The sequence below is a fragment of the Macrosteles quadrilineatus genome, unplaced genomic scaffold, assembly GCF_028750875.1.
Source record: "Macrosteles quadrilineatus isolate MER2022 unplaced genomic scaffold, UCM_ALF_1.0 Scaffold_5__1_contigs__length_97177068, whole genome shotgun sequence".
Taxonomy (NCBI): Eukaryota; Metazoa; Arthropoda; class Insecta; order Hemiptera; family Cicadellidae; genus Macrosteles; species Macrosteles quadrilineatus.
The window spans coordinates 81,352,421-81,380,039 of NW_026542598.1; the positions used below are offsets into that span (position 1 = coordinate 81,352,421).

Sequence of the window (27,619 nt, forward strand, 5' to 3'; positions counted from 1 at the left end):
GGAGGAGATGAAACCAAATATTGCTGTTTTGACTGAGCCATAATTATGACTAAAAAGGTAATCTAGAAAGATTTAATTTAAGAGTATTGCCGCACCACCACTTCAGGTGGAGGTGTGTGGTGATATTTTCAGAGAAGGGTTTGAAAGCTAGGTCTTTAAATTAAAAAACAAGTTAGAAGAGCTTACGGAAGATACAATTTTTGAATGTTGTGTAGCAAAGTGTGAAATAAATAAATTTAAGTTTGTTCTTTTAGGTATATACAGAAAGCCTCGGATGCAAAATATGGAGTTTCTTAATAGATTGGATATGCTGTTAGAAACTGTAGTTGCTTTAAAGGATGAGACAAATTTTATTATTTGTGGGGGATTTTAAAACTGACGTTTAAAGTGTGAAAACAGAGGTCCAGTTTTTCAAAAATATTCTTGCTTATTATAGTTTTAGTTATGTAGTAGACTTCCCCACTAGAGTAGGGCAACAGCAACAGCGATAGACAATGTTCTTACCAATTTAGATCAATCTCTCACAGAAGTAACAGGGTCTATAACAAATCTTTCAGATCATGACAGTCAATTACAAACGCTTAATCTGCCAATAGATATGAATAGTTCAATAGGTGAAGATAATAATCAAATTTGCTATTGCATGCACCCCACGTTCTTCGTTTTAAATCTTACAAGTATTTTTGTTCTCTCCACATATTTATAAATTATTTTCTACATTTTAGTCTATTTAAAAATAGGCATTTAAAAAAGTTTTTTTATTTATAAATTACTTGCACAATACCCGTCCTTAGTACGGGATTGGCGTATAAAATGCTTATTGAACTTATACTGTACTCATGCTTTGTGTTTGCAATGGAAGAGGACATGGTTTGAGAAAGTTTGGTTATTTTAATTACGGAAGCTATAGTATAATTACTTAGGCTATACCATAGCCATAATGTTCTACCACTACACTTAAACAATAAAATACCCCCGCCGCAGCAAACCTGCAGACTAAGCGAATTTCCATTTGCCTGATTGGATTTACACTTAAATGTCTCCTTAAAAATATCACACTTATTCCCTATTTAAATAGCATTAGTTTAACAAGTACTTATTTTTGCTGCAACAGGGAGGGTAAAACTGAGTTTTTTTGTAAAATGTTAATAGTTCAGTATTAAATTAATACATTTTCCAAATTTAATCAAAATACGTCCATAAACAAGCAAACTACAACAGTTTACTTATTCATCATAAGGATAACATAGGAATTTTAAATTTACTGTTTTTTTAGAATTTTCTCCGTAGTAATTAGGCGCATCATAACGCTCCAATATACAAAATGGTTTGGAAAGAAATTGCTAAATTTTAAATTTTCAGGGTCAAAAATGGGAAAACCTAATATTTACCCCATAAAACCCCCCATAAACCTCAGTTCCAATAGTCCGATCATGCTGGTTTGCGAGCTTGTTTGAATAAACGTAGGTTTACACGTTTGTACCAAATTTTAAAAAAACCGGATGATTTTTGTTCGAGTTATCGCGCTAATGGACACATATATAAATATATCTAATATATAAAATTCTCGTGTCACAGTGTTTGTCTGCAAACTCCTCCGGAACGACTTCACCGATCGTTATGAAATTTGGTGTGTAAATTCTGTAGGTATGCGAATCGGACGTAAACTATTTCCCGTTTCGAAATTCTTAAAAGGGCTCCGCCCCAGTGGCTCTGGAGTTTCCCATGTTAACCTTATGAGAAATGGAATTAATGAATCTTAACAGCTGTTTCAATTAAACAAGTTGGTTCTGTTCTATGATGTTCAATAGCATTAAAGTTACAAGGATTACCAACAGGGTGCAGCACTATTATTTCTTTTACATTTATGACAACAGCTAATTTGCAACCAAAAGGTGAGTGAGCGTAGCGAACGAACTTCAACCTGGAGGCGAGTTAGCGTAGCGAACGAGCTAACCTGAAGGCAAGTGAGCGAAGCGAACGAGCTCCAACCTAAAGGTGAATGAGCGTAGCGAACGAACTCCAACCCAAAGGTGAGTGAGCGTAGCGAACAAACTTCAACCAGGACGTGATTGAGCGATGCGAACGAGATCATCTTGAAAATTAAACGTAACGGTACTTTCTTTCCATCGGTCTGTCTTAGGGGAAACCTATAACTTAGGCGATACGAAGTTCGCCGGGTCAGCTAGTATATATATATAAGTATATATATGAATTTGATCGGATGGTGTTTTTGGACTCTAGGGACCTCAAGATGAGAAAGTAAATTGGTCCCGGGGCCAGGTCTTACCATGAGTACTACGGTAATAGCTTATTCCCTATATGGAAAATTCGCTAAAAAGTATATTATCGAATATTTGCACAGTATCAAAATATTATTTATAAATAGAAAACATAAACTTGACTGTAAACAATTTTACTTTGTCCGTTTTCATTGTGCATCACAGCTTTTGTTGCGGCTTGGTTCAAATTAGTTATGTTGTCATATGAAAATAAAAAAATAGTGCTGTACCCTGTTGGTGAACCTTATAACTTTTAATAATTTTAAATATCATAGAACAACTTGTATAATTGAAACAGCTGACAGCATTCTTTAATCCCTTTTAAATATGAATACTCATAAGGTTAACATGGGAAACCCCAGAGCCACTGGGCCGAAGCACGAAAGGATTCTTGAGATAAGAATATGTCTATATGTTAATCAGGAACGTGTGCTATCATCATATCGAATTTCAGCCCGATCCGACCAGTAGTTAAAGCGAGATTGAACATCAAACAAACAAACAAATGAAAAAAACAAACAAACACACAAACTTTCACGTTTATAATATTAGTAAGATTAATCAGATATGATCTTTTTCAGAAGTGAAGAGATGAGTTCAGAACAGAAAAGAGAATCTAATTTTAATCTTAATTACAAAAAAAAACTAATTGAGATGATACCTGGTGTTATACTTTGAAGAGCAGCTCTAAATGTTATTTTGTTTCCCTCACACAAATTAAATTTATTAATTCATTTTGTTAAACGAGAATTTAAATTATAACAAACATTTTTGTTGTAGGTTGAGACAGTTAAAAGAATTAAAACAGCAGATTATATTGATTTAAGAATTAATATAAAACAATAGAAGATTGAAGAAAGACAAGAGAAATGGGAAAATCCCCCAAGTGTATTGAAAAATAGCTAATATTATTCATACGAAGATTTGACTATGAGATGATTAAATGTTAAATGAGAGATGTATCCTATCAAATATCTGTTGTACATTTAAGTCCTACAAACTGGTACTATTTAAATGCATACAATTTCCTATGGTTTGTTGTGATATCTGATAAGCGACTGCTTATGTGATGGAATTCACAGTGGTAAAAAGTGCTGGAGTAAAAATGTTAACTCACTCTAAAAATTTTCCTCTGAAATGTCCAATATGTGAGCAAAGTTGTCCATCTCAATCTGCAATGAAGGTCCATATATTATATCACACCGGAGAGCGTCCCTTTAAATGTTTGACATGTGAGAAAACATTTTTCCAACTAAACCAAGTAAAGAGTCATTTGTTGATACACTTTGGGAAGTCTCCTATATTAGGGGAATCCATTAAACTCCAAAGCCATATGAAGGAGCATACGCAAATTCATACAAGACCCTATAAGTGCACTACATGTGGAAAATCCTTTACAACAATTGGTAGTATGAAAAGACATACATTGGTCCATACAGGTGAGAGACCTTATAAGTGCACTACATGTGAAAAATCATTTACTTTCAAAAGTGTTTTGAAGAAACACACATTTGTTCATACAGGGGAGAGACCTTATAAGTGCACTATGTGTGGAAAATCCTTTGCACAAATAGGCAATATGAAGACACATATACTTGTCCATACAGGTGAGAGACATTATAAGTGCACTATGTGTGAAATATCATTTACTTCCATAAGTGATCTGAAGAAACATACATTTGTTCATACACGAGAGAGACCTTTTAAGTGTGCTACATGTGGAAAATCCTTTACAACCAAAGGCAATATGAAGACACATACATTGGTTCATACAGGAGAGAGACTTTACAAGTGCACTACATGTGAAAAATCATTTACTTCAAAGAAGTATCTGAAGTCACATACATTTGTTCATACAGGAGAGAGATCATATAAGTGCTCTACATGTGGAAAATCCTTTGCAAGAGTAGACAATATGAAGACACACACATTGGTTCATACAAAGGAGAGACCTTATAAGTGTACTACATGTGGAAAATCCTTTGCAAGAATAGGCAGTATGAATAAACATACAATGGTTCATACTGGAGAGAGACTTTACAAATGTAAATAAGTGTAATATGTGTGAAAAATCTTTTAGCCTACTTTCAAATATGTCATGAAGAAACATTCATTGGTACACAGGAGAGAAACCTCAAAGTGTACCACATGTGTTTGCATTCATAAGCTGTATGAAGAAGCTTTTTAAAAAGGTTTATATTGAACTACTGACTTACCTCGTCAACCTGAATTAAATTTAAAATTGACAAAAAATTCAAAAACAAAATTATCATCTTTTTAAAGTTTTAAATCAATTAAACTACATCATCAAAATATACATCACCTGTCATCTAGAAAAGAGTCTTTGGAAATTGTAATGGAGGAGATAAAACCAAATATTGTTGTTTTGACTGAGCATAATATGACTAAAGGTAATCTAGAAAGATTTAATTTAAGAGTATTGTTGTACCGCCACTTCAGGTAAGGTGTGGTGTTATTTTCAGAGAAGGGTTTGAAAGCTAGGCCTTTAAATAAAAAAAAAGTTAGAAAAGCTTACGGAAGAAAAAATTTTTGTATGTTGTGTAGCAATGTGTAAATTAATAAATTTAAGTTTGTTCTTGTACGTATATACGGAAAGCCTCGGATGCAAAATATTATTAGATAGGATAGGCTGTTAGAAACTCTAGTTGCTTTAAAGGAGCACAATTTATATTTCTAGTGGGAGATTTTAATATTGACTTTTAAAGTGTAAAAACAGAGGTCCAGTTTTTCAAAAATATTCTTGCTTATTATAGTTTTAGTTATTTAGTAGACATCCCCACTGGATCAGGGCATCAGCAACAGTGATAGACAATGTTCTTACCAATTTAGATCAATCTCTCACAGAAGTAACAGGGTCTTTAACAAATCTTTCAGATCATGACAGTCAATTACTAACGCCTAATGTGCCAATAGATATGAATAGTTCAATAGGTGAAGATAATAATCAAATTTGCTAATGCATGCACCCCACGCTCCTCGTTTTAAATCTTACAAGTATTTTTGTTCTCTCCACATATTTATAAATTACTATCTACATTTTAGCCCATTTAAAAATGTGGCATTTAAAAAGTTTTTTTATTTATAAACTAGCTTTAACCCGCGGGCTTTGCCCCGTTTAAATTCTTAATTTTCAAGATGATCTCGTTCGCATGGCTCAATCACGTCCTGACGTCCTGGTTGAAGTTGGTTCGCTACGCTCACTCACCTTTTGGTTGCAAATTAGCTGTTGTCATTAATGTAAAAGAAACAAGAGGTTCTACCCACGAATTCATGGGTAAACAGAAGTCTAAATTAATTTAATCAACTATGAATTTCCCCATTTCATTTAAAGGGCCCAAGTTCGAGAAATTGTCATCTGAAAGGATGTTAAAGGCAGTGGAACCTTCATACCTTACGTCTAAGGTGGCCGAGGTGGGTACGGTTGTATCTGAGCTCGTCGCTCTCTTTCACGACGTCATTAATACTTTACTTAAATATTTTTCAATGAATTGGTGACCTGATGTTAAAGATCGGTGATAACCTCTTGGAACGAACAACATACATGGTTTGTTAATCTCATATTCATCGTGTTTCGAACACCTTAATCACTTACTTGTAACAAACAGCTAGAAATAGCTTCACCGTCCATTCACCGTGCTACGTTGTTCTTTGTTGTATTTTAATTTAATTAAAATTTGGATATAATTTTTTGGGTTCCAATAAGATAAGTTAAGCTACCTCGTTTTTGATTTTATACTTAGGGTCTAGATTATTGCTGTACGGTAACCAGGAAAATAAAAACAGAAAATTGAGAACAACAATGGACCTTTATTTAAACGTGATGATTTATAAACTACTTACAGAATTCAAAATCAAACATAAGTTGAGATATTGATAAATTTAGAGATTGTTTACGAATATTAAATAGGCTAATTAGACAAGCCTACCTATATGATTTTAAATATTGATATGTGATTTATGGCTTAGATAAAATAAATTAAATTAGATTAAATCTGGCCTGTTTGAGTGGTGATCTGAAGTCTCGTCGCTGACTACGGTTCCGCAGCTGAGCTGTAACTAGACGACAGTCTCCCACTGTAGACGATAAGGTGATGTCAAATGAATAGTTCGATTTCAGCAAGACATTCCTTTGATGCCGACCCGGCTCAGTCTTCGCATAAACGGTAGAGGTCGAAAATACCCAACGTCGGTCTGAAGATAAATCTCAAGATAAGATGCAGCTAAGTCATTAAATCCACCCTCACAATAGACGGGAAATGTCGACGTATGCTCACCGGTATAACAGCACTATTATTGTCACTAACAACGTGAAGATCACACAAATCGGTTTCACAACATAGACGAATAATATAAATAAGGTACAGTATAGGCGTCTCGAATTGGAAACGCGTTCACTTCGACCACTGCAGCACGACAGCACTAATCACCACATGGCACATGGTTACATTGGAGCCAAACAATAACACGTCCATTCATCTAGGGTGGTATACCTCGACTGACTTGCCATGTGCCCTCTCAACGCTACCTGCTACACCTAACCCCTATGGTTCGAGCAATCCCATTGGCTGCCGAACTCACCCTCGGCTCCCGAACCTCCCCGAAGATATACGAGACGGTTTTGCGTCATCGCATTGGCGCCGACTTTTCAAGCCTGTACCAAGAGGAAAATTGTAGATACTCCTAGACTACATTTTGTCACGTAGGCCAAGTGAATTAATCGAATTATTTTTTTATATTAAATATTATCAAATTACCAAATTACCCGTCACAACCGCACCTCGTTTAAGAACATAAAAGTAAATAAAAAATAAGTAAACAAAAATGTAAACAAACTATATATTGTCAATTGCATTGGCCAGCTGTTGTTCACTAAATTAATCGAATAATGTTAACTTCCAAAACATGCAAGGCGTAGCCCTTTGGAAATCAGCCAGTGGGGGAGAGCCCTTAGGGAATTCGTCCATATCAATACTTTTCGGCAAATCTACACACTCTAAGCTTCATTTTGATATGCTATATGCCTATATTTTTATATGGTAAATGGCCTTAAGCGTTTTCATAAAATTTGATTGTATCACTTTAATAATATAATAGATAATAGTGCTGCACCCTGTTGGTAATCCTTGTAACTTTAATGCTATTGAACATCATTGAACAGAACCAACTTGTTTAATTGAAACAGCTGTTAAGATTCATTAATTCCATTTAAATATGAGTACTCATAAGGTTAACATGGGAAACTCCAGAGCCACTGGGGCGGAGCCCAGAGGTCGGAGGGTAAAATCCTTTCTTAGTGAGCGTCTAACTTTCACATTTATAATATTAGTAAGATTAATCAGATATGATCTTTTTCCGAAGTCAAGAGATGAGTTCAGACACCAGAAAAGAGAATCTAATTTTAATCTTAATAACAAAAAAAAAAACAAAAAAAACAACTAATTGAGATAATACCTGGTGTTATACTTTGAAGAGCAGCTCTAAATGTTATCTTGTTTCCCTTACACATATTAAATTTATTAATTCATTTTGTTAAACGAGAATTTAAATTATAACAAACATTTTTGTTGTAGGTTGAGACAGTTAAAAGAATTAAAACAGCAGATTATATTGATTTAAGAATTAATATAAAACAATAGAAGATTGAAGAAAGACAAGAGAAATGGGAAAAATCCCCCAAGTGTATTGAAAAATACCTAATATTATTAATATCAAGATTTGACTACGAGATGATTAAATGTTAATGAGGGATGTAGCCTGTCATATCATGTATCTGTTGTACATTTAATAAGTCCTACAAACTGGTACTATATAAACTCATACAATTCCCTATGGTTTTTTGAGATTTATAATAAGGGACTGCTTATGTGATGGAATTCACAGTGATAAAAAGTGCTAGAGTAAAAATGTTAACTCACGTTAAAAATTTTCCTCTCAAATGTCCAATATGTGAGCAAAGTTGTCAATCTCAATCTGCAATGAAGGTCCATATATTATATCACACCGGAGAGCGCCCCTTTAAATGTTTGACATGTGAGAAAACATTTTTCCAACTAAACCAAGTAAAGAGTCATTTGTTGATACACTTTGGGAAGTCTCCTATATGTGGGGAATCCATTAAACTCCAAAGCCATATGAAGAAGCATACACAAATTCATACGAGACGCTATAAGTGCACTATATGTGGAAAATCCTTTGCAAGAAAAGACAATATGAAGACACATACATTGGTCCATACAGGTGAGAAACCTTATAAGTGCACTATATGTGAAAAATCCTTTGCAAGAATAGGCAATATGAAGACACACACAATGGTCCATACAGGGGAGAGACCTTATAAGTGCTCTACATGTGGAAAATCCTTTGCACAAATGCGCACTATGAAGACACATACATTGGTTCATACAGGGGAGAGACCTTATAAGTGCTCTACATGTGGAAAATCCTTTACAACAATAGACAATATGAAGAGACATACATTGGTCCATACAGGAGAGAGACCCTACAAGTGCACTACATGTGAAAAATCATTTACTTCAAAAAGTGATTTAAAAAAACATACATTTGTGCATACAGATGAGAGGCCTTATAAGTGCTCTATATGTGAAAAAACCTTTACTGCCACAAGTGATCTTAAGAAACATACATTTGTTCATACAGGTGAGAGACCTTATAAGTGCTCTACATGTGGAAAATCCTTTACTGCCACAAGTGATCTTAAGAAACATACATTTGTTCATACAGGTGAGAGACCTTATAAGTGCTCTACATGTGGAAAATCCTTTGCACGAATAGACAATATGAAGAAACATACATTGGTTCACAGGAGAGAAACCTCAAGAGTGTACCACATGTAAAAAGTCGTTTGCATTCATAAGCTGCATGAAGAAGCTTTTTATAAAGGTTCATATTGAAGTACTGACCCACCTCGTCAACCTGACTTAAATTTAAAATTGGAAAAAAATTCAAAAACAAAATTATCATCTATTCAAAGTTTTAAATCAATAAAAATATTTCATCAAAATATTCAACACCTGTCATCTAGAAAAGAGTTGTTGAAAATTGTAATGGAAGAGATGAAACCAAAGTTTTGACTGAGCATAATATGAGGTAATCTAGAAAGATTTAATTTAAGAGTATTGTTGTACCACCACTTCATGTGGAGGTGTAATGATATTTTCAGAGAAGGGGTTGAAAGCTAGGCCTTTAAATAAAAAAAAAGTTAGAAGAGCTTACGGAAGATAAAATTTTTGAATGTTGTGTAGCAAAGTGTGAAATAAATAAATTTAAGTTTGTTCTTGTAGGTATATACGGAAAGCCTCGGATGCAAAATATGGAGTTTTTTAATAGATTGGATACGCTGTTAGAAACTCTAGTTGCTTTAAAGGATGAGACAAATTTTATTATTAGTGGGGGATTTTAATACTGATGTTTAAAGTGTGAAAACAGAGGTCCAGTTTTTCAAAAATATTCTTGCTTATTATAGTTTTAGTTATTTAGTAGACTTCCCCACTAGAGTAGGGCATCAGCAACAGCGATAGACAATGTTCTTACCAATTTAGATCAATCTCTCACAGAAGTAACAGGGTCTATAACAAATCTTTCAGATCATGACAGTCAATTACTAACGCTTAATCTGCCAATAGATATGAATAGTTCAATAGGTGAAGATAATAATCAAATTTGCTATTGCATGCACCCCACGTTCTTCGTTTTAAATCTTACAAGTATTTTTGTTCTCTCCACATATTTATAAATTATTTTCTACATTTTAGTCTATTTAAAAATGTGGCATTTAAAAAAGTTTTTTTATTTATAAATTACTAGCACAATACCCGTCCTTAGTACGGGATTGGCGTATAAAATGCTTATTGACCTTATACTGTACTCATGCTTTGTGTTTGCAATGGAAGAGGACACGGTTTGAGAAAGTTTGGTTATTTTAATTTACGGAAGCTATAGTATAATACTTAGGCTATACCATAGCCATAATGTTCCACCACTACACTTTAACAATAAAATACCCCCGCCGCAGCAAACCTGCAGACTAAGCGAATTTCCATTTGCCTGATTGGATTTACACTTAAATGTCTCCTTAAAAATATCACACTTATTCCCTATTTAAATAGCATTAGTTTAACAAGTACTTATTTTTGCTGCAACAGGGAGGTCAAAACTGAGTTTTTTTGTAAAATGTTAATAGTTTAGTATTAAATGAATGCATTTTCCAAATTTAATCAAAATACGTCCATAAACAAGCAAACTGTTGTAGTTTACTTATTCATCATAAGAATAACATAGGAATTTTAAATTTACTGTTTTTTTAGAATTTTCTCCGTAGTAATTAGGCGCATAATAACTCTCCAATATACAAAATGGTTTGGAAAGAAATTGATAAATTTTAAATTTTCAGGGTCAAAAATGGGAAAACCCAATTTTTACCCCATAAAACCCCCCATAAACCCCTGTTCCCATAGTCCGATCATGCTGGTTCGCGAACTCGTTTGAATAAATGTAGGTTTACACGTTTGTACCAAATTTCATCAAAATCGGATGATTTTTGCTCGAGTTATCGCGCTAACGGACACATATAGAGATATATATATATAAATATATATATATATAGATATAAATATATATATAAATACATATATATGAATTTGATCAGATGGTGTTTTTGGTCTCTAGGGACCTCAAGACGAGAAAGTAAATTGGTCCCGGGGCCAGGTCTTACCATGAGTACTACGGTAATAGCTTATTACCGATAGGGGAAATTCGCTAAAAGTTAATTATCGAATATTCGCACAGTATCAAAACATTTTGTATAAATTAAAAACATAAACTTGACTGTATGAGATAAGAATGTCTATATGTTAATCAGGAACGTGTGCTATCATCATATCAAATTTCAGCCCGATCCGACCAGTAGTTAAAGCGTGATTGAACATCAAACAAACAAACAAATGAAAAAAACAAACAAACACACAAACTTTCACATTTATAATATTAGCAAGATTAATCAGATATGATCTTTTTCAGAAGTGAAGAGATGAGTTCAGAACAGAAAAGAGAATCTAATTTTAATCTTATTAACAAAAAAAACTAATTGAGATAATACCTGGTGTTATACTTTGAAGAGCAGCTCTAAATGTTATTTTGTTTCCCTCACACAAATTAAATTTATTAATTCATTTTGTTAAACGAGAATTTAAATTATAACAAACATTTTTGTTGTAGGTTGAGACAGTCAAAAGAATTAAAACAGCAGATTATATTGATTTAAGAATTAATATAAAACAATAGAAGATTGAAGAAAGACAAGAGAAATGGGAAAATCCCCCAAGTGTATTGAAAAATACCTAATATTATTCATATCAAGATTTGACTACGAGATGATTAAATGTTAAATGAGGGATGTAGCCAGTTATCATGTATCTGTTGTACATTTAATAAGTCCTACAAACTGGTACTATATAAATTCATACAATTCCCTATGGTTTTTTGAGATTTATAATAAGGGACTGCTTATGTGATGGAATTCACAGTAGTAAAAAATGCTGGAGTAAAAATGTTAACTCACTCTAAAAACTTTCCTCTCAAATGTCCAATATGTGAGCAAAGTTGTCCATCTCAATCTGCAATGAAGGTCCATATATTATATCACACTGGAGAGCGTCCCTTTAAATGTTTGACATGTGAGAAAACATTTTTCCAACTAAACCAAGTAAAGAGTCATTTGTTGATACACTTTGGGAAGTCTCCTATATGTGGGGAATCCATTAAACTCCAAAGCCATATAAAGGAGCATACGCAAATTCATACGAGACGCTATAAGTGCACTACATGTGAAAAATCATTTACTTTCAAAAGTGATCTGAAGAGACATACATTTGTTCATACAGGAGAGAGACCTTATAAGTGCACTATATGTGAAAAATCCTTTGCAAGAATAGGCAATATGAAGACACACACAATGGTCCATACAGGTGAGAGACCTTATAAGTGCACTGCATGTGAAAAATTATTTACTTCCAGAAGTGATCTGAAGATACACACATTTGTTCATACAGGAGAGAGACCTTATAAGTGCCCTATATGTGGAAAATCCTTTACTTCCAATAGTCATATGAAGAAACATACATTTGTTCATACAGGGGAGAGACCTTATAAGTGCTCTATATGCGAAAAATCATTTACTTCCAAAAGTGTTTTGAAGAAACATACATTTGTTCATACAGGTGAGAGATCATATAAGTGCACTACATGTGGAAAATCCTTTGCACAAATAGGCAATATGAAGACACATACATTGGTTCATACAGGGGAGAGACCTTATAAGTGCTCTATATGTGGAAAATCCTATGCAAGAATAGACAGTATGAAGAAACATACATTGGTTCATACAGGGGAGAGACCTTATAAGTGCTCTATATGTGAAAAATCCTTTGCTTCCAAAAGTGATCTGAAGTCACATACATTTGTTCATACAGGAGAGAGATCATATAAGTGCATTACATGTGAAAAATCATTTACTTTCAAAAGTGATCTTAAGAAACATACATTTGTTCATACAGGGGAGAGACCTTATAAGTGCTCTACATGTGGAAAATCCTTTGCACAAATGGGCAGTATGAAGAAACATACATTGGTTCATACAGGGGAGAGACCTTATAAGTGCTCTACATGTGGAAAATCCTTTGCACGAATGTGCACTATGAAGACACATACATTGGTTCATACAGGGGAGAGACCTTATAAGTGCTCTACATGTGGAAAATCCTTTGTACGAATAGACTATATGCAGAAACATACATTGGTTCATACAGGAGAGAGACCTTATAAGTGCTCTACATGTGGCAAATCCTTTGCACGAATAGACTATATGAAGACACATACATTGGTCCATACAAGGGGAGAGACCCTATAAGTGCTCTACATGTGGAAAATCCTTTGCAAGAATAGGCAGTATGAAGAGACATACATTGTTTCATACAGGAGAGAGACTTTACAAGTGTAAACTAGTGTAATATGTGTGAAAAATCTTTTACTTTCAAATGTGCCATGAAGAAACATACATTGGTTCACAGGAGAGAAACCTCAAGAGTGTACCACATTTAAAAAGTTGTTTGCATTCATAAGCTGCATGAAGAAGCTTTTTAAAAAGGTCATATTGAAGTACTGACCCACCTCATCAACATGACTTAAATTTAAAATTGGCAAAAAATTCAAAAACAAAATTGTTATCCATTCAAAGTTTTAAATCAATTAAAATATTTCATCAAAATATTCAACACCTCTCATCTAGAAAAGAGTCTTTGGGAATTGGAATGGAGGAGATAAAACCAAATATTGTTATTTTGACTGAGCGTAATATGACTAAAGGTAATCTAGAAAGATATAATTTAAGAGTATTGTAGTACCACCACTTCAGGTGGAGGTGTGGTGATATTTTCAGAGAAGGGTTTGAAAGCTTGGCCTTTAAATAAAAAAAAAAATAGAAGAGCTTACGGATGATATAATTTTTGAATGTTGTGTAGCAAAGTGTGAAATAAATAAATTTAAGTTTGTTCTTGTAGGTATATACAGAAAGCCTCGGATGCAAAATATGGAGTTTCTTAATAGATTGGATATGTTGTTAGAAACTCTCTAGTTGGTTTAAAGGATGAGACAAATTTTATTATTTGTGGGGGATTTTAATATTGATGTTTAAACTAGAGTAGGGCAACAGCGATAGACAATGTTCTTACCAATTTAGATCAATCTCTTACAGAAGTAACAGGGTCTATAACAAATCTTTCAGATCATGACAGTTAATTACTAATGCTTAATCTGCCAATAGATATGACTAGTTCAATAGGTGAAGATAATAATCAAATTTCCTTTTGCATGCACCCCACGTTCTTCATTTTAAATCTTACAATTATTTTTGTTCTCTCCACATATTTATAAATTATTTTCCACATTTTAGTCTATTTAATTATGCGGCATTTAAAAAGATTTTTTGTTTATAAATTACTAGCAGAATACCCGTATTTCGTACAGGATTGGCATATTTAAGTCTATTTTAGTTATTAAGCCCTATTGTTTTTTCAAAATATTGAAAGTGTTTTGTTCGTGTCCTCTTCCATTGCAAACACAAAGCACGAGTATAAGTACAATAAGCATTTTATATAATAATAATAAAAATCTTTATTTGCCATAAGGATACATTAGATCATCGACAAAGTCAAAATTATGATCATACATCAATCGTCAAATAAAACATAACATTTTATTGTTGGCTTATGTTTTGTTTGACAATTGATGTATGATCATAATTTTGACTTTGTCGATGATCTAATGTATCCTTATGACAAATAAAGATTTTTATTATTATTATTATTATATAAAATGCTTATTGTACTTATACTCGTGCTTTGTGTTTGCAATGGAAGAGGACATGTTTTGAGAAAGTTTGGTTATTTAATTTACGGAAGCCATAGTGTAACACTTATACCATAGCCATAATGTTCTACCACTACACCTAAACAATAAAAAAGTATATTATCGAATATTTGCACAGTATCAAAATATTATTTATAAATTGAAAACATAAACTTGACTGTAAACAATCCTACTTTGTCCGTTTTCATTGCGCATCACAGCTTTTGTTACGGCTTGGTTCAAATTAGCTATGTTGTCATATGAAAATAAAATAATAGTGCTGCACCCTGTTGATGAACTTTATACTGTAACTTTTAATAATATTGAATATCATAGAACAACTTATGTAGTTAAAACAGCTGACAAAATTCTTTAATCCCTTTTAAATATGAATACTCAAAAGGTTAACATGGGAAACCCCAGAGCCACTGGGCCGGAGCCCGAAAGGATTCTTTAGGTAAGAATATGTCCATATGTTAATCAAGAACGTGTGCTATCATACCAAATTTCAGCCCGATCCGACCAGTAGTTTTTCTGCGTAATTTTTAATATTTTAATTTCTGCGTGATTGAACATCAAACAGACAAACAAATGCAAAAACAAACAAACACACAAACCTTCACATTTATAATATTAGTAAGATTAATCAGATATGATCTTTTTCAAAAGTGAAGGCATGAGTTCAGACATCAGAAAAGAGAATGTAATTTTAATCTTAATCACAAAAAAAATAACTAATTGAGATAATCCCTGGTGTAATACGTTAAAGAATACCTCTAAATGTTATTTTGTTTCCCTTACACGAATTAAATGTATCAATTACATTTTGTTAAACTAAAATTTAAATTATAACAAAAACTTTTGTTCTAGGTTGAGACAGTTAAAAGAATTAAAACAGCAAATTATATTGATTTAAGAACTAATATAAAACAATAGAAGATCGAAGAAAGACAAGAGAATTGGGAAAATCCCCCAAGTTTATTGAAAAATACCTAATATTATTCATATCAAGATTTGACTACGAGATGATTAAATGTTAAATGAGGGATGTAGCCTGTCCTATCATGTATCTGTTGTACATTTAATAAGTCCTACAAACTGGTACTATTTCTGATAAGGGACTGCTTATGTGATATTCACAGTGATAAAAAGTGCTAGAGTAAAAATGTTAACTGACTCTAAAAAATTTCCTCTCAAATGTCCAATATGTGAGCAAAGTTGTCCATCTCAATCTGCAATGAAGGTCCATATATTATATCACACCGGAGAGCGCCCCTTTAAATGTTTGACATGTGAGAAAACATTTTTCCAACTAAACCAAGTAAAGAGTCATTTGTTGATACACTTTGGGAAGTCTCCTGTATTAGGGGAATCCATTAAACTCCAAAGCCATATGAAGGAGCATACACAAATTCATACAAGACCCTATAAGTGCACTACATGTGGAAAATCCTTTACAACAATTGGTAGTATGAAGAGACATACATTGGTCCATACAGGTGAGAGACCTTATAAGTGCACTACATGTGAAAAATCATTTACTTTCAAAAGTGTTCTGAAGAAACACACATTTGTTCATACAGGGGAGAGACCTTATAAGTGCACTACGTGTGGAAAATCCTTTGCACGAATAGACAATATGAAGACACATATATTTGTCCATACAGGTGAGAGACATTATAAGTGCACTATGTGTGAAATATCATTTACTTCCATAAGTGATCTGAAGAAACATACATTTGTTCATACACGAGAGAGACCTTTTAAGTGTGCTACATGTGGAAAATCCTTTACAACCAAAGGCAGTATGAAGACACATACATTGGTTCATACAGGAGAGAGACTTTACAAGTGCACTACATGTGAAAAATCATTTACTTCAAAGAGGTATCTGAAGTCACATACATTTGTTCATACAGGAGAGAGATCATATAAGTGCTCTACATGTGGAAAATCCTTTGCAAGAATAGACAATATGAAGACACACACATTGGTTCATACAAAAGAGAGACCTTATAAGTGCACTACGTGTGGAAAATCTTTTGCAAAAATAAGCAATATGAAGACACATACATTTGTTCATACAGGAGAGAGACCTTATAAGTGTACTACATGTGGAAAATCCTTTGCAAGAATAGGCAGTATGAAGAAACATACAATGGTTCATACTGGAGAGAGACTTTACAAATGTAAATAAGTGTAATATGTGTGAAAAATCTTTTAGCCTACTTTCAAATATGTCATGAAGAAACATTCATTGGTTCACAGGAGAGAAACCTCAAAGTGTACCACATGTAAAAGGTTGTTTGCATTCATAAGCTGTATGAAGAAGCTTTTTAAAAAGGTTTATATTGAACTACTGACTTACCTCGTCAACCTGACTTAAATTTAAAATTGACAAAAAATTCAAAAACAAAATTATCATCTTTTTAAAGTTTTAAATCAATTAAAACACATCATCAAAATATACATCACCTGTCATCTAGAAAAGAGTCTTTGGAAATTGTAATGGAAGAGATAAAACCAAATATTGTTGTTTTGACTGAGCATAATATGACTAAAGGTAATCTAGAAAGATTTAATTTAAGAGTATTGTTGTACCACCACTTCAGGTAAGGTGTGGTGTTATTTTCAGAGAAGGGTTTGAAAGCTAGGCCTTTAAATTAAAAAAAGTTGGAAAAGCTTACGGAAGAAAAACTTTTTGTATGTTGTGTAGCAATGTGTAAATTAATAAATTTAAGTTTGTTCTTGTACGTATATACGGAAAGCCTCGGATGCAAAATATTATTAGATAGGATAGGCTGTTAGAAACTCTAGTTGCTTTAAAGGAGAACAATTTATATTTTTAGTGGGAGATTTTAATATTGACTTTTAAAGTGTAAAAACAGAGGTCCAGTTTTTCAAAAATATTCTTGCTTATTATAGTTTTAGTTATTTAGTAGACATCCCCACTGGATCAGGGCATCAGCAACAGCGATAGACAATGTTCTTACCAATTTAGATCAATCTCTCACAGAAGTAACTTGGTTTATAACAAATCTTTCAGATCATAACGCTTAAACTGCCGACTGATCATAATTCACAAAATAAATTTTAATACATTGATAGTATGGATTTTTCAGAAAGAAACATGAATATTTTTCTCAGACAACTCCAATATGAAGACTGGTTACCTTTATACATGGCTAGGGTAGAGGATAAGTTTAACACTTTTAAAAACATATTTCAATACTATTTTAATTTTAGTATTTCCTTAAAAGATAGTAAAAAGGAATTTAAAATTAAATATAAATAAGTGTGACTGAATTGGTGCAGATTTAGTAACTGAACAATAAATATAAAAATGTGGAGTTGACTAAAGAAGCTAAGATTACAGGTAATATGGAGATCATCTCTTAGATCACTGTAAAAATTTAATAAAGATTATAAAAACAAGCTATTAAGGGAAAAAATAAAAAATTCAGACAACGTATAAAAAGAAACTTGGGAAATAATCAATATAGGTACACAGGTAAAAATTCAGACAGTCTAAAGAAAATAATTTCTAAAATTAAGCATGAAAATTTGGCAATAAGCGACCCATAAACTATATCAAATACTTTTAATACATTTTTTTATTAAAGCTATAGTGGAATCACGAGGGTCGTCTCAAAAGTAAGTTACACCTATTTCAAAAATAAATAAAAAAAGCCAAATTTGATTTTAAAAGGGTATATTTTAAAAGATACATACATAGACTATTTTTCTACGCAATCACCATCTTTTTAAAGGCATTTTTGATAACGTGGCAACAGTTTTTTTAGTCCAGCATCATACCACTCTGCCGCCATTTCGGTTAGCCATTGTTCCACCTCCCGTTTCAGTTTGTCTTCGTTTTCAAAGCGCTTCCCGCCTAAATGCCGCTTCAACTCCGGGAAGAGATGAAATTCACTCGGCGCCAAGTCAGGAGAGTAAGGTGGTTGGCCGAAAACATCCCATCGGAAGGATTCCAGAAGGTCTTGTGTTTGTGTTCAGCATCAACCCTTTGCTCCTTATGCCTTTCTGAAAGAAGGCGTGGCACCCATCTTGCACAGACTTTTGACAAACTGAGATCGTCCGAAATGATTATGTGAAGCGACGCACGACTAATTTCAACATTTGGAGGAAGCTGTGTAATGATTTCATCCAATGTCAAGCGCCGGTCGGTGTCAATGACCTTGCGGACATCTTCAACAACAGTCAAAGCGCAGGAAGTGGACGGGCGGCCACTTTGTTGTTCATCGTGTAACGATTTTCGTCCATCAATAAACGATTGACGCCAGCAGGAAACCATTGGCCTAGACATCACATTTTCACCATAAACACTGCACAATTCTCGATGAATTTCACTTGCATTTTTATTCTTTGCAGTCAAAAATCTAATTACTGCACGGATTTCACAATCGGTGGTGGGAACAAGTGGTGTCTCCATGATTGCCAAAGCGATACCGGAGGGGCGAGTGCCGTAGGCGGCCGCGACGTTTACAGTGTTGCCACTACATCCAGATGAAAATTCCCCGCGACTCCCAGCTTTCTAGCGCTCGACGCTGTGATTTCAAACAAATGTGTAACTTACTTTTGAGACGACCCTCGTAGTACAAAAAACATTGTTAAACTCTTGTTCTCAGTCATCACTTGGGCAAGCACAAATACCTGATGGTCTCCAAAATGAAATTAAAATATAGATTTCAATGCTACCCAGTCAATGAGAAAGAGATAAAACACGTCATCTTGTCCCTTAAAAATAAACTTTCTAGTGGTCATGATGAGGTTCCCTTGAAACAAATCAAGCATGTAGGGGAGCCATTATTAAAACCCTTAGTGTATTTAATTAAATAGGCTAGCTTTTTTATAACTGGCATTCTTCCTGAAAATTTAACGATTTCCAAGGTTGAACCAATTTACAAAATAAAAGCCACAGCAAGCCTGCAGACTAAGCAAATTTCCATTTACCTGGCAGGATTTCTACTAAAATATTCCCTTAAAATTGTTAGATTTATTTCCTATTTAAATAACATTAAATTTAATGAGTAACTAGGTTTGTTGCTACAGGGAAGATATTGTGGTGTGTTTTTGATTGAAATGTTAATAGCTTAGTATGAAATAAACAAAATTGCCAAAATTGATTCAATGTATGCCCATAAACAAGCAAACTATAACAGTTTATTTATTCTCCATAAGAATAACATGGGAATTTAAAATTTAAAGATTTTTATAATCACCTCTGTAACCGTTAGGCATACAACAACGCTTCAATATACAAAATTATTTCTTTTTTTAAGCTCAACAAAATGGTCTGAAAAGAAATTGTTAAATTTTATGATTTTAGAGTCAAAAAAGGGGAAAACCATTTTTTACCCCATAAAACCCCCCACAAAACCCCGTTCACTTAGTACGATTATGCTGGTTCACGAACTCGTTTGAATAAATGTAGGTTTACACATTTGTACCAAATTTCATCAAAATCTTCTCATTTTTGTTCGAGTTATCACGCTAAAGGACACCTACAGTATATACAAATATATAATACTATTGGCTTGTAGGGGCAATAGCCCCTATTTATATATTCTAGTTATTATTTTGTACAATTTATTAGTCTAATGGGTTACCCTACCTTGAATTACCGTTGAAAACATGTTTGTATATTACAATATCTATAACAGTTATTACATACCTGTATAATGCATTTTGATGTCTGCAATTCACTCAAATAAAACACATAGAGATAATGTCATCCTCCAAATTGTAAAATCCTAATTCTATAACAAAATCTCTCTGAAAACAACATTTTGTTGTATAGTATCCATTTAGGTTATTTTGATTTGAATTATTTTAGTTATTTTGACATAGCTAACACTAATTGTATTTGGTTGATTTGGCTGAATAAATGAGTTATGACTTATGACTTAGGTCGATTCCTTGATCTTTATTTGGTTCTAGTATTATTTTAACATCATCTGGTCGCTTTACGCGGTTAAAAGCAACATAAAGTTGACCATGGGTAAACACTTCAAATAAATACCAACTTGTGAAGGTTTGGCATTGCGCTTTAATAATAAGTAATAGTGAAAGCTAATCGAAGTAGGATTGAATATCTGTAGATGTTAGTTTTATTTTTGGCATGAAAAATATGTTCCCTTTGCCTACTCCAGTAATTAGTTCTAACTTTACACTTTCTTCAGACATACCTAAAACAACCAATCGTACTCTATTAACTAATCCAGACCCTTAAATTGGGAAATACTCTATTTCAGCTTTATAATAGTATACATATTGCATGCTTTTAAATAAAGATAAACCACATGTTTTAAAGTAAACAAAGCAGAAATTAACTGGATTCCTATGCTTTTTAAATGTGAATTATCTTATTCCGTAATAACATTTTGGTGCATTATTAAGAAAAATGAATAATTTTCCCCAAAACTTCATGCCCAGACCTTTAAAATGAGACCCCTCCCAGATTTCTACGGCCTCCCGTTCGCTCACAATTTCATTGTAAAATGTTGGTCTTACGGAATTAGATATATAGATATATATACTGTATGAATTTGAACGGAGGGTGTTTTTAGCCTCTGGGGACCTCAAAACCAAAAAGTAAATCGGTCCCGGGCCTGGGTCCAGGTCTTACCATGAGACCTACAGTAATAGCTATTTCCCTATATAGGAAATTAGCTAAACAGAAAATTTTCAAGCCCAAAAAATCATTGATTTCTAGCGCTTTTCACGATGTATTTTAACAATGAAGCTTAGTAATATTATTTTTTTGAGTTGCTTTGGAGTGTATCATTTATTGATGTCGGTGATCCCATCTTTGAGCTGTATTATATGTATATGTACGTAATAGAACATCCCAAACACGTCTTTGACCTAGGGATGAATTGTTTCATCGTTAAATAATTCACATGTGTGTATGTTAAGTTTAGTTAATCTAAGTAATTCTTAGTTTACTCTGTGTGTAAGCTTTGTAAATCAATATGAAACAATAAAGATTTTCTGATTTCTGTTCAAACGCGATTTTCAGGGTGAAATAGTCGTTTCCCCCAAAAGTTCCAAAGGTAAAAAGTGCTTAAAATAGTCTAATTTTTGTATATAAGGCAAAAAATGCAATATATGTAACATTAGTATCTAGTATAAAATCAGTATTACCTTTATTTCCTCTAATTAATAACTTAAAACTAATGCCTCAAATTTAAATCTGTAATTTCTAATTTTGATTTTATTCCATACCAACTTGGGCAATAACTTACACATTTTACAGGTTTTTTTATTAACTAATTGCTTTTTATTTATGTTTTGACTTGGGTTAGGTTTTTTTTTCATTAGCCTACTCTGTTAAGGGGGTAACTTACAGCTCCGCAGAGGACATTTTATCGGATGAATAACAATAAATATTGATTGGCCTATTTAAATCCAATTCAATATAGGCATAGGCTATCGATTACAAAATATTGTTTAACATAGGCCTAGTTTTTTGGGCTGCACTTTTTTTGGGGTTAGGTTAACCTAACCTAACTAACCGAATTAAATAATAGAATAATCGATATATATATCGATCGATATATTCATTTGGATGATTGTAGGACAGATACTAAAGTAGACCTACCCTATTAATGAACTGTGACAAAACAAATTATTAAAAATAGGCCTAAGGATAAAAATAAACGGCTTTGTTATTGTAAAATTTATTTAAATATCATATGGTATGATTGTATTGGGTAGGCTTTCATAAATGGGACCAAAAACAACCGAAAGAATATAGGGTATCGATTATTTCATTCGATATATCAAGTTTTTTTAGTTAGGTCACCTAACCTAACTAACCAAATGAAATAATCAATATATCGAATAATCGATAGGTACAATATTTTCATTTGGTTGTTTTTGGCCCCACTTATGAAAGTCTACCCATTATACTCAATACAATATTAATATCGAACCAATTATCGTTATTTACCCAATAAAATCGTTGGTTCTCTGTGTAACTGTACCCTGCAAGTAAAAAAAGGAATAATGGTAAGATGTAAGTTAGTGATTTATACCCTATTAGAAATTTGTAGGTAAGATGTTCGTGTCACCCTATACATTTTGCCATGTTACATCTTCAGGAGTCTTCTTGTGAATTTATCACAAACAACAAATTTAGCACAAACACTATAACTGCACAAAGTCTTCGTGCGCCGGCGTTGCCGTGGGGCTCATGATGACAATAGACGGCATTCAAACGATCTGAAATACAAAACTGCTCTGATCACTGAAAACTTAACGAGGGTAGTTATTATTGTGTGTGCTACCTGCTTACACCTATATATCTTTTAAATGTTAAGTACCGGCTTATGAGAAATAGGGTTAGGTCTAGTTTAAAAGATAAAACACCATAGGTGGATGAGCCATAGGAAAACGCATGTCGTTATTATTCAGCATTCAACGTGATAAGTTACTAAAAACAATTAACCTAACTTACCGGAGGTTTATATACCGGTACCTCAACACCCAACACCACTTAAATCATCACGACTAAACTTAAAATACTTAACTTAGTTTCTTTCCAGTTATGGATTTTATTTTAAGTTTTTTAGATAGGCTAAGTTAATTGTAAGATAACATTTTTATCATGATGATTTATGTAACAACTGTAGGCCTACTATAAGTTACACTGATTAGAGTTTAAGTTTATTTACAGTACATATCACAAACGCAGTTTCTAAATCATTACAGCAGTCTTTAGACTAAGTTGTCAGAAAATAGTGCAACATTATCACATCAACTACGCTTAAGTTATCAACTTTAAGTTTTTAACAGACGTTTTAACCATTTGTTTTTTTAACTGTTCGAACACCATAGAAGACTATGGGGGTTGAGGTAGTCCTGCAGCCACACACAACAGGCCAACTAATCCTACGAATCCAACTGACAAAAAGAATCGCTCTGCATATGCATTTTGATTGGGTGTTATTCTTCTTGAGCCCTTTTGTTAAAGTTTTCAGTGCTTTATTGTAGCCTTCGAGGCTGTATTTTTGTAATCTAGTTTTTCATTAATTCAAGTGCCACAATGACATATTAGTTTTCTGAGCCATAACAAATCATGTGAAATGGAGTGTTTTTTGTTACCAATCGCTCTGATTATTTGGATGAATTTTTCTCAAACTTGTGGTAAGTAGGTGCTAACTTAAGTCAGTGGGTTTTCTTTGATATACGGCATGTCACTGAAACAATAACAAAAGCTTTCTTAGTAAATTACGAAATAAAATAATGGCTAAATATACCTTCTTACCACAAAACTTATGAAATGAAACTTATATTGAGAACCTGATATATATCTTTTGCCAGTTATTTACCTGCCATCGTCAGAATACGAAAGGATCCTTAACTTCTTAAGGTGTCTTCAAAGTATAACTTATCGGCTACTGATAAACTATAACTTAATCTATGAAATATTGGATGAGAAATTGTTAAATAACTCCTTGGGGGGATTGAGCTCAGGTAGTGATGGGATAACCGAATGGTTTCCATGACCGAATAATCAATCAGTTATTTTTTGCGTCAATCGGTTATTTTTAGTTGAATGAATCACCGAATCAATTTTAGTCATTATTCACTTTCACAAAATACAACTAATTTTTATGTTATGGGAAACTGAATGGCATTTAGTCTTTTAGCGTCAATCGGTGATTTTTAGTCGAACGAATCGCCGAATAAATTTTAGTTTCCTGATGATGTGACAAACTAAATAACTAAATCACCGAATCACTCGGTAAGACTAATTTAACCGAACCAGGATAAAATAACCGAATTAGTCTATTCAGCATCAATAACCGATTCATTCGGTGATTCCCACCACTAAGCTCAAGCTTAAAAATGCTTTAAATTGTATGTCATACACTTTTGTACACCGGTGGTAGTTGTTAGTTATCAAAATGTGTCACATAATGTTACAAGTGATTACTTTAATAGTAATTCCATTGATTTTGCTATGTAAAAAAATTAAACAATTATTTGATTTTATTTGTGTGTTTCTACGCCAGTGGAATTTTTTACGTTTTGAAAGGGAACTGTCCAAACCCTGGTCTTATTACTATCTAACGTCGACCTTTTTGATATAGGTACGGTAGCACCAATTCATTGCCCAAAGACATTTGGCATCTGGGTCTGGAAACGATCTCGCTTGGATTCTGACTAGCTACTTAATTATAGGCCTAGTTATATTTAATTATTATAATACTGGTACTCAAATTTAGTGGAAGGAACCAATAAATTGATCAAAAGTTTCCCATTCACAAATAACTTGCCAATTAAACTATGTCTACATCAGAGCAGATCAAAGTAAACTGGCTAATACAGTAGGTACTTATTATTTACTTCAACAACCCTGATTAACTGGAACTTTTTATAGCTAGTTATTTAATGTTTACTATGCCAATGAATGATGGATAGCAAAGTTACTGAGTTGCACAAATATATAGGCACTTCTTTAATAGCACCAAGGTTTTTAATGCTGTACATATTTCAAAGTGATAAATCTGTATCAATCATCTAATTGGGCTTATCATCTAGGAGTCAATGATAATTCATTTATTTAATATTCCTTGAAATATGAGAGATGAATTTTGTCCTATTTTAACTTTAAAATTTTACTCGGTAATTATTAATCATGCATCATTAAGTTTGAATGAAATATGGTTTAAAGATAAGTTAGTAACCTTGTAATCTAAATGGCAGTTAAAAAAACAACTCTTAAACTTGTTTTAGGAAACATTTGAAATAGTAGTATCAAAAAGTACGGTAGCAAAAAGTGTATTAACTTATAAGTTTTCTATGAAAAATGGATTACAGTTTGGAGTATTCAAATGGATTTAACCTTATTTTGATCATAAATTTTACAAAAAAAGTGTCGTTGCAAGTAAAATTCAACTGGCTTGGGTTTACGCTGTCTCCAGTTTTAAGAATATTGTTTGTACTTTACCGGAAGCTTTTACAGTAGAAGATTAATTTATTCTTAATTAATAATAGGAAAATTGTGAACAATGAGTTATACACATTTTTCATGTTTAGTTTTGTGTTTGTATGCTGTAAAAGTGAATTTTATTGGTGAGTGTTAAAGAATATTAGACAGCGTTCTTTACTCTGAGCACATAACTCGACAATACCACTTGTATTCGTTAATTGTTTGACTTGAAAGATAAATCTAAGTGCTTTCGGTCAAAAAAGTAATTCCGTTCCCATTTTAAGTTGTAACCAGAATCCAGCCAATCTGACCACTCCTCGCTAATCCGACCATGTCATTGCCTTTTTTCCAGTACATCACTCAGTTTAACGTTTTTTGATTATCCCGCAATCGTAGGAGGTCACTGGCATTGCAAAAAGTGTTCATGATGTCTCTGTAATGGAGGAAGAAATTCATAATTTTGCTGCAACCGCAGCAGATGATTACAATTTTTCCCGTGGTCATGGGAGACAATTTTGATGTCGCCGTGATTGTGGAACTTCTTCATAATTTCTTTGCTTTGGTGGGAGACGGCCAGTCTCCGTGATCGCAGAAGATGTTCATAGTTTTGCTGCGATAGCTCTGATAATCACAATCAGTTTAGTATTTATTATGTTTCTTGAAAATTAAGGCTACATTAAAAAAATATGGAGACCTATGTTTTAAGTAGAACTATTATTTTACCTTCAGCAATGTTAGTAGATGTGAAAGAACATACTTAGGTATATTTTTGATAAGTGTGTTATTAGTGAAATGTATAATTAAATTTAAAAGTTCAACAATGACATTTAAAAAAAAAAAAAAAAAAAAAAAAGAATTTATTATATATTGGCCTTGTTGAACTTTTAAATTTAATTATACATTTAACTATTTATTGCCAATATCTCCAATATAAGTTATTAAGTGTGTTATTGTTTTTCATTTCCCCTCGGTACTGCACAACGAAGTGATAGAAGTATTACTGAACAATTTTTACTATATTATGGTCAACAAAAGTAAAACATACTTTTAAATACAATTTATGCAACAGTTAGAGTTGAATTGTTTTACACATATTCTTTCCAATTACTGTCAGTTAAGCTATTAATATGGTAATTAATATTCTCCTCGGGTAATCCAACTTTTTCACTGTTCTGACCATGGTCCCATAGGTGATGGATTGGCGAGGTTGTCCTGTTGTAATTTAACAATACAAATTTTACTAGTTGAATTAAGCCACTGAAAAGAGAGGTTAATTAACTTAAAATACTGATTTCTGTAAAACACACCAAACAAAACTGAACAAAAACTTAGGCCTACGATATCTTTTAATTAACATAAACTATCACAGTAATGAAAACTAAGGGTAAAAATAGAATTATAGACTAGCTCACTAAGAGGTTCATTCAGCTATGTTCTTTCATAATGAAAATATTGCCACAGCTAGTCCACAGATGGAATTTCTATTTCAGTATCAGACAACTAAATCATCTGTGTTTCAGGTGCCACGGCTGAAACTCCGGAATGGCCCCCAACTTACATAGTTAAAGGAGTAATATACATCCCTTATGCTGAGATAAATGAGCCGTTTGCCAGTTGGTACGATGCTTCTGTGGGCAAAAGCAGGGTCGACTATTATGGAGGTAAATATTACATGATGTGTGTCGTAATTGTTGTCTCATATATTATACTTTACTACCAAACAGAAATGCATCAGAATATACCTTGTCAAATTCTCCAATTGTTCTCATTTACACACACACACACATGTAATACAATATATAACATTTTTGTATTCCAATGCACAGCAAAAACAATGCATGACTGTTATGTTATAATTGTATTACCAATAGAGAAGGAAAGCAACTGAGTTTAATTTTAAACCAAATGTGAGTAAGTAAAGCATTAAGTGTAAAAC

The 27,619-nt window shown here is 33.0% G+C and overlaps 3 protein-coding genes across 6 annotated transcripts in view; all 3 read left to right on the top strand.

The window, feature by feature from the left end:
• LOC128995983 (digestive cysteine proteinase 1-like) overlaps positions 1-27,619 on the top strand; it is a 69,219-nt gene that overhangs the window by 24,838 nt on the left and 16,762 nt on the right. Inside the window, exons 1-2 of one of the 3 annotated variants that reach the window (XM_054421085.1) lie at positions 17,262-17,286; positions 27,204-27,344. In XM_054421085.1, the coding sequence (XP_054277060.1) occupies positions 17,277-17,286; positions 27,204-27,344 (151 nt within the window). In that variant the 5' untranslated portion in view covers positions 17,262-17,276. Of the gene's footprint in view, positions 1-17,261; positions 17,287-23,685; positions 23,892-27,203; positions 27,345-27,619 lie in introns of those variants that run through there. The other 2 variants (XM_054421084.1, XM_054421086.1) reach the window with 2 other exon arrangements.
• Positions 3,064-4,516, top strand: LOC128995985 (gastrula zinc finger protein XlCGF7.1-like). The gene has a single exon (XM_054421088.1). The coding sequence runs from the start codon at positions 3,352-3,354 to the stop codon at positions 4,333-4,335; it is 984 nt and encodes a 327-aa protein (XP_054277063.1). The 5' UTR covers positions 3,064-3,351; the 3' UTR covers positions 4,336-4,516.
• LOC128995984 (zinc finger protein 431-like) lies at positions 4,557-16,480 on the top strand. 2 transcript variants are annotated; one of them, XR_008491000.1, is made up of 3 exons: positions 4,557-4,693; positions 11,538-13,682; positions 15,594-16,480. XR_008491000.1 is itself a non-coding variant. In XM_054421087.1 (2 exons), the coding sequence occupies exon 2, from the start codon at positions 11,833-11,835 to the stop codon at positions 13,225-13,227; it is 1,395 nt and encodes a 464-aa protein (XP_054277062.1). In that variant the 5' UTR covers positions 4,557-4,693; positions 11,538-11,832; the 3' UTR covers positions 13,228-13,709. The 2 variants fall into 2 exon arrangements, 1 of the variants encoding a protein (XP_054277062.1); XM_054421087.1 differs by lacking the exon at positions 15,594-16,480 and having other exon boundaries at positions 11,538-13,709.

Bases quoted from the DNA above. Each gene is read 5' to 3' on its own strand.
- LOC128995985 (XM_054421088.1), top strand. From the start codon at position 3,352: ATGGAATTCACAGTGGTAAAAAGTGCTGGAGTAAAAATGTTAACTCAC.
- LOC128995984 (XM_054421087.1), top strand. From the start codon at position 11,833: ATGGAATTCACAGTAGTAAAAAATGCTGGAGTAAAAATGTTAACTCAC.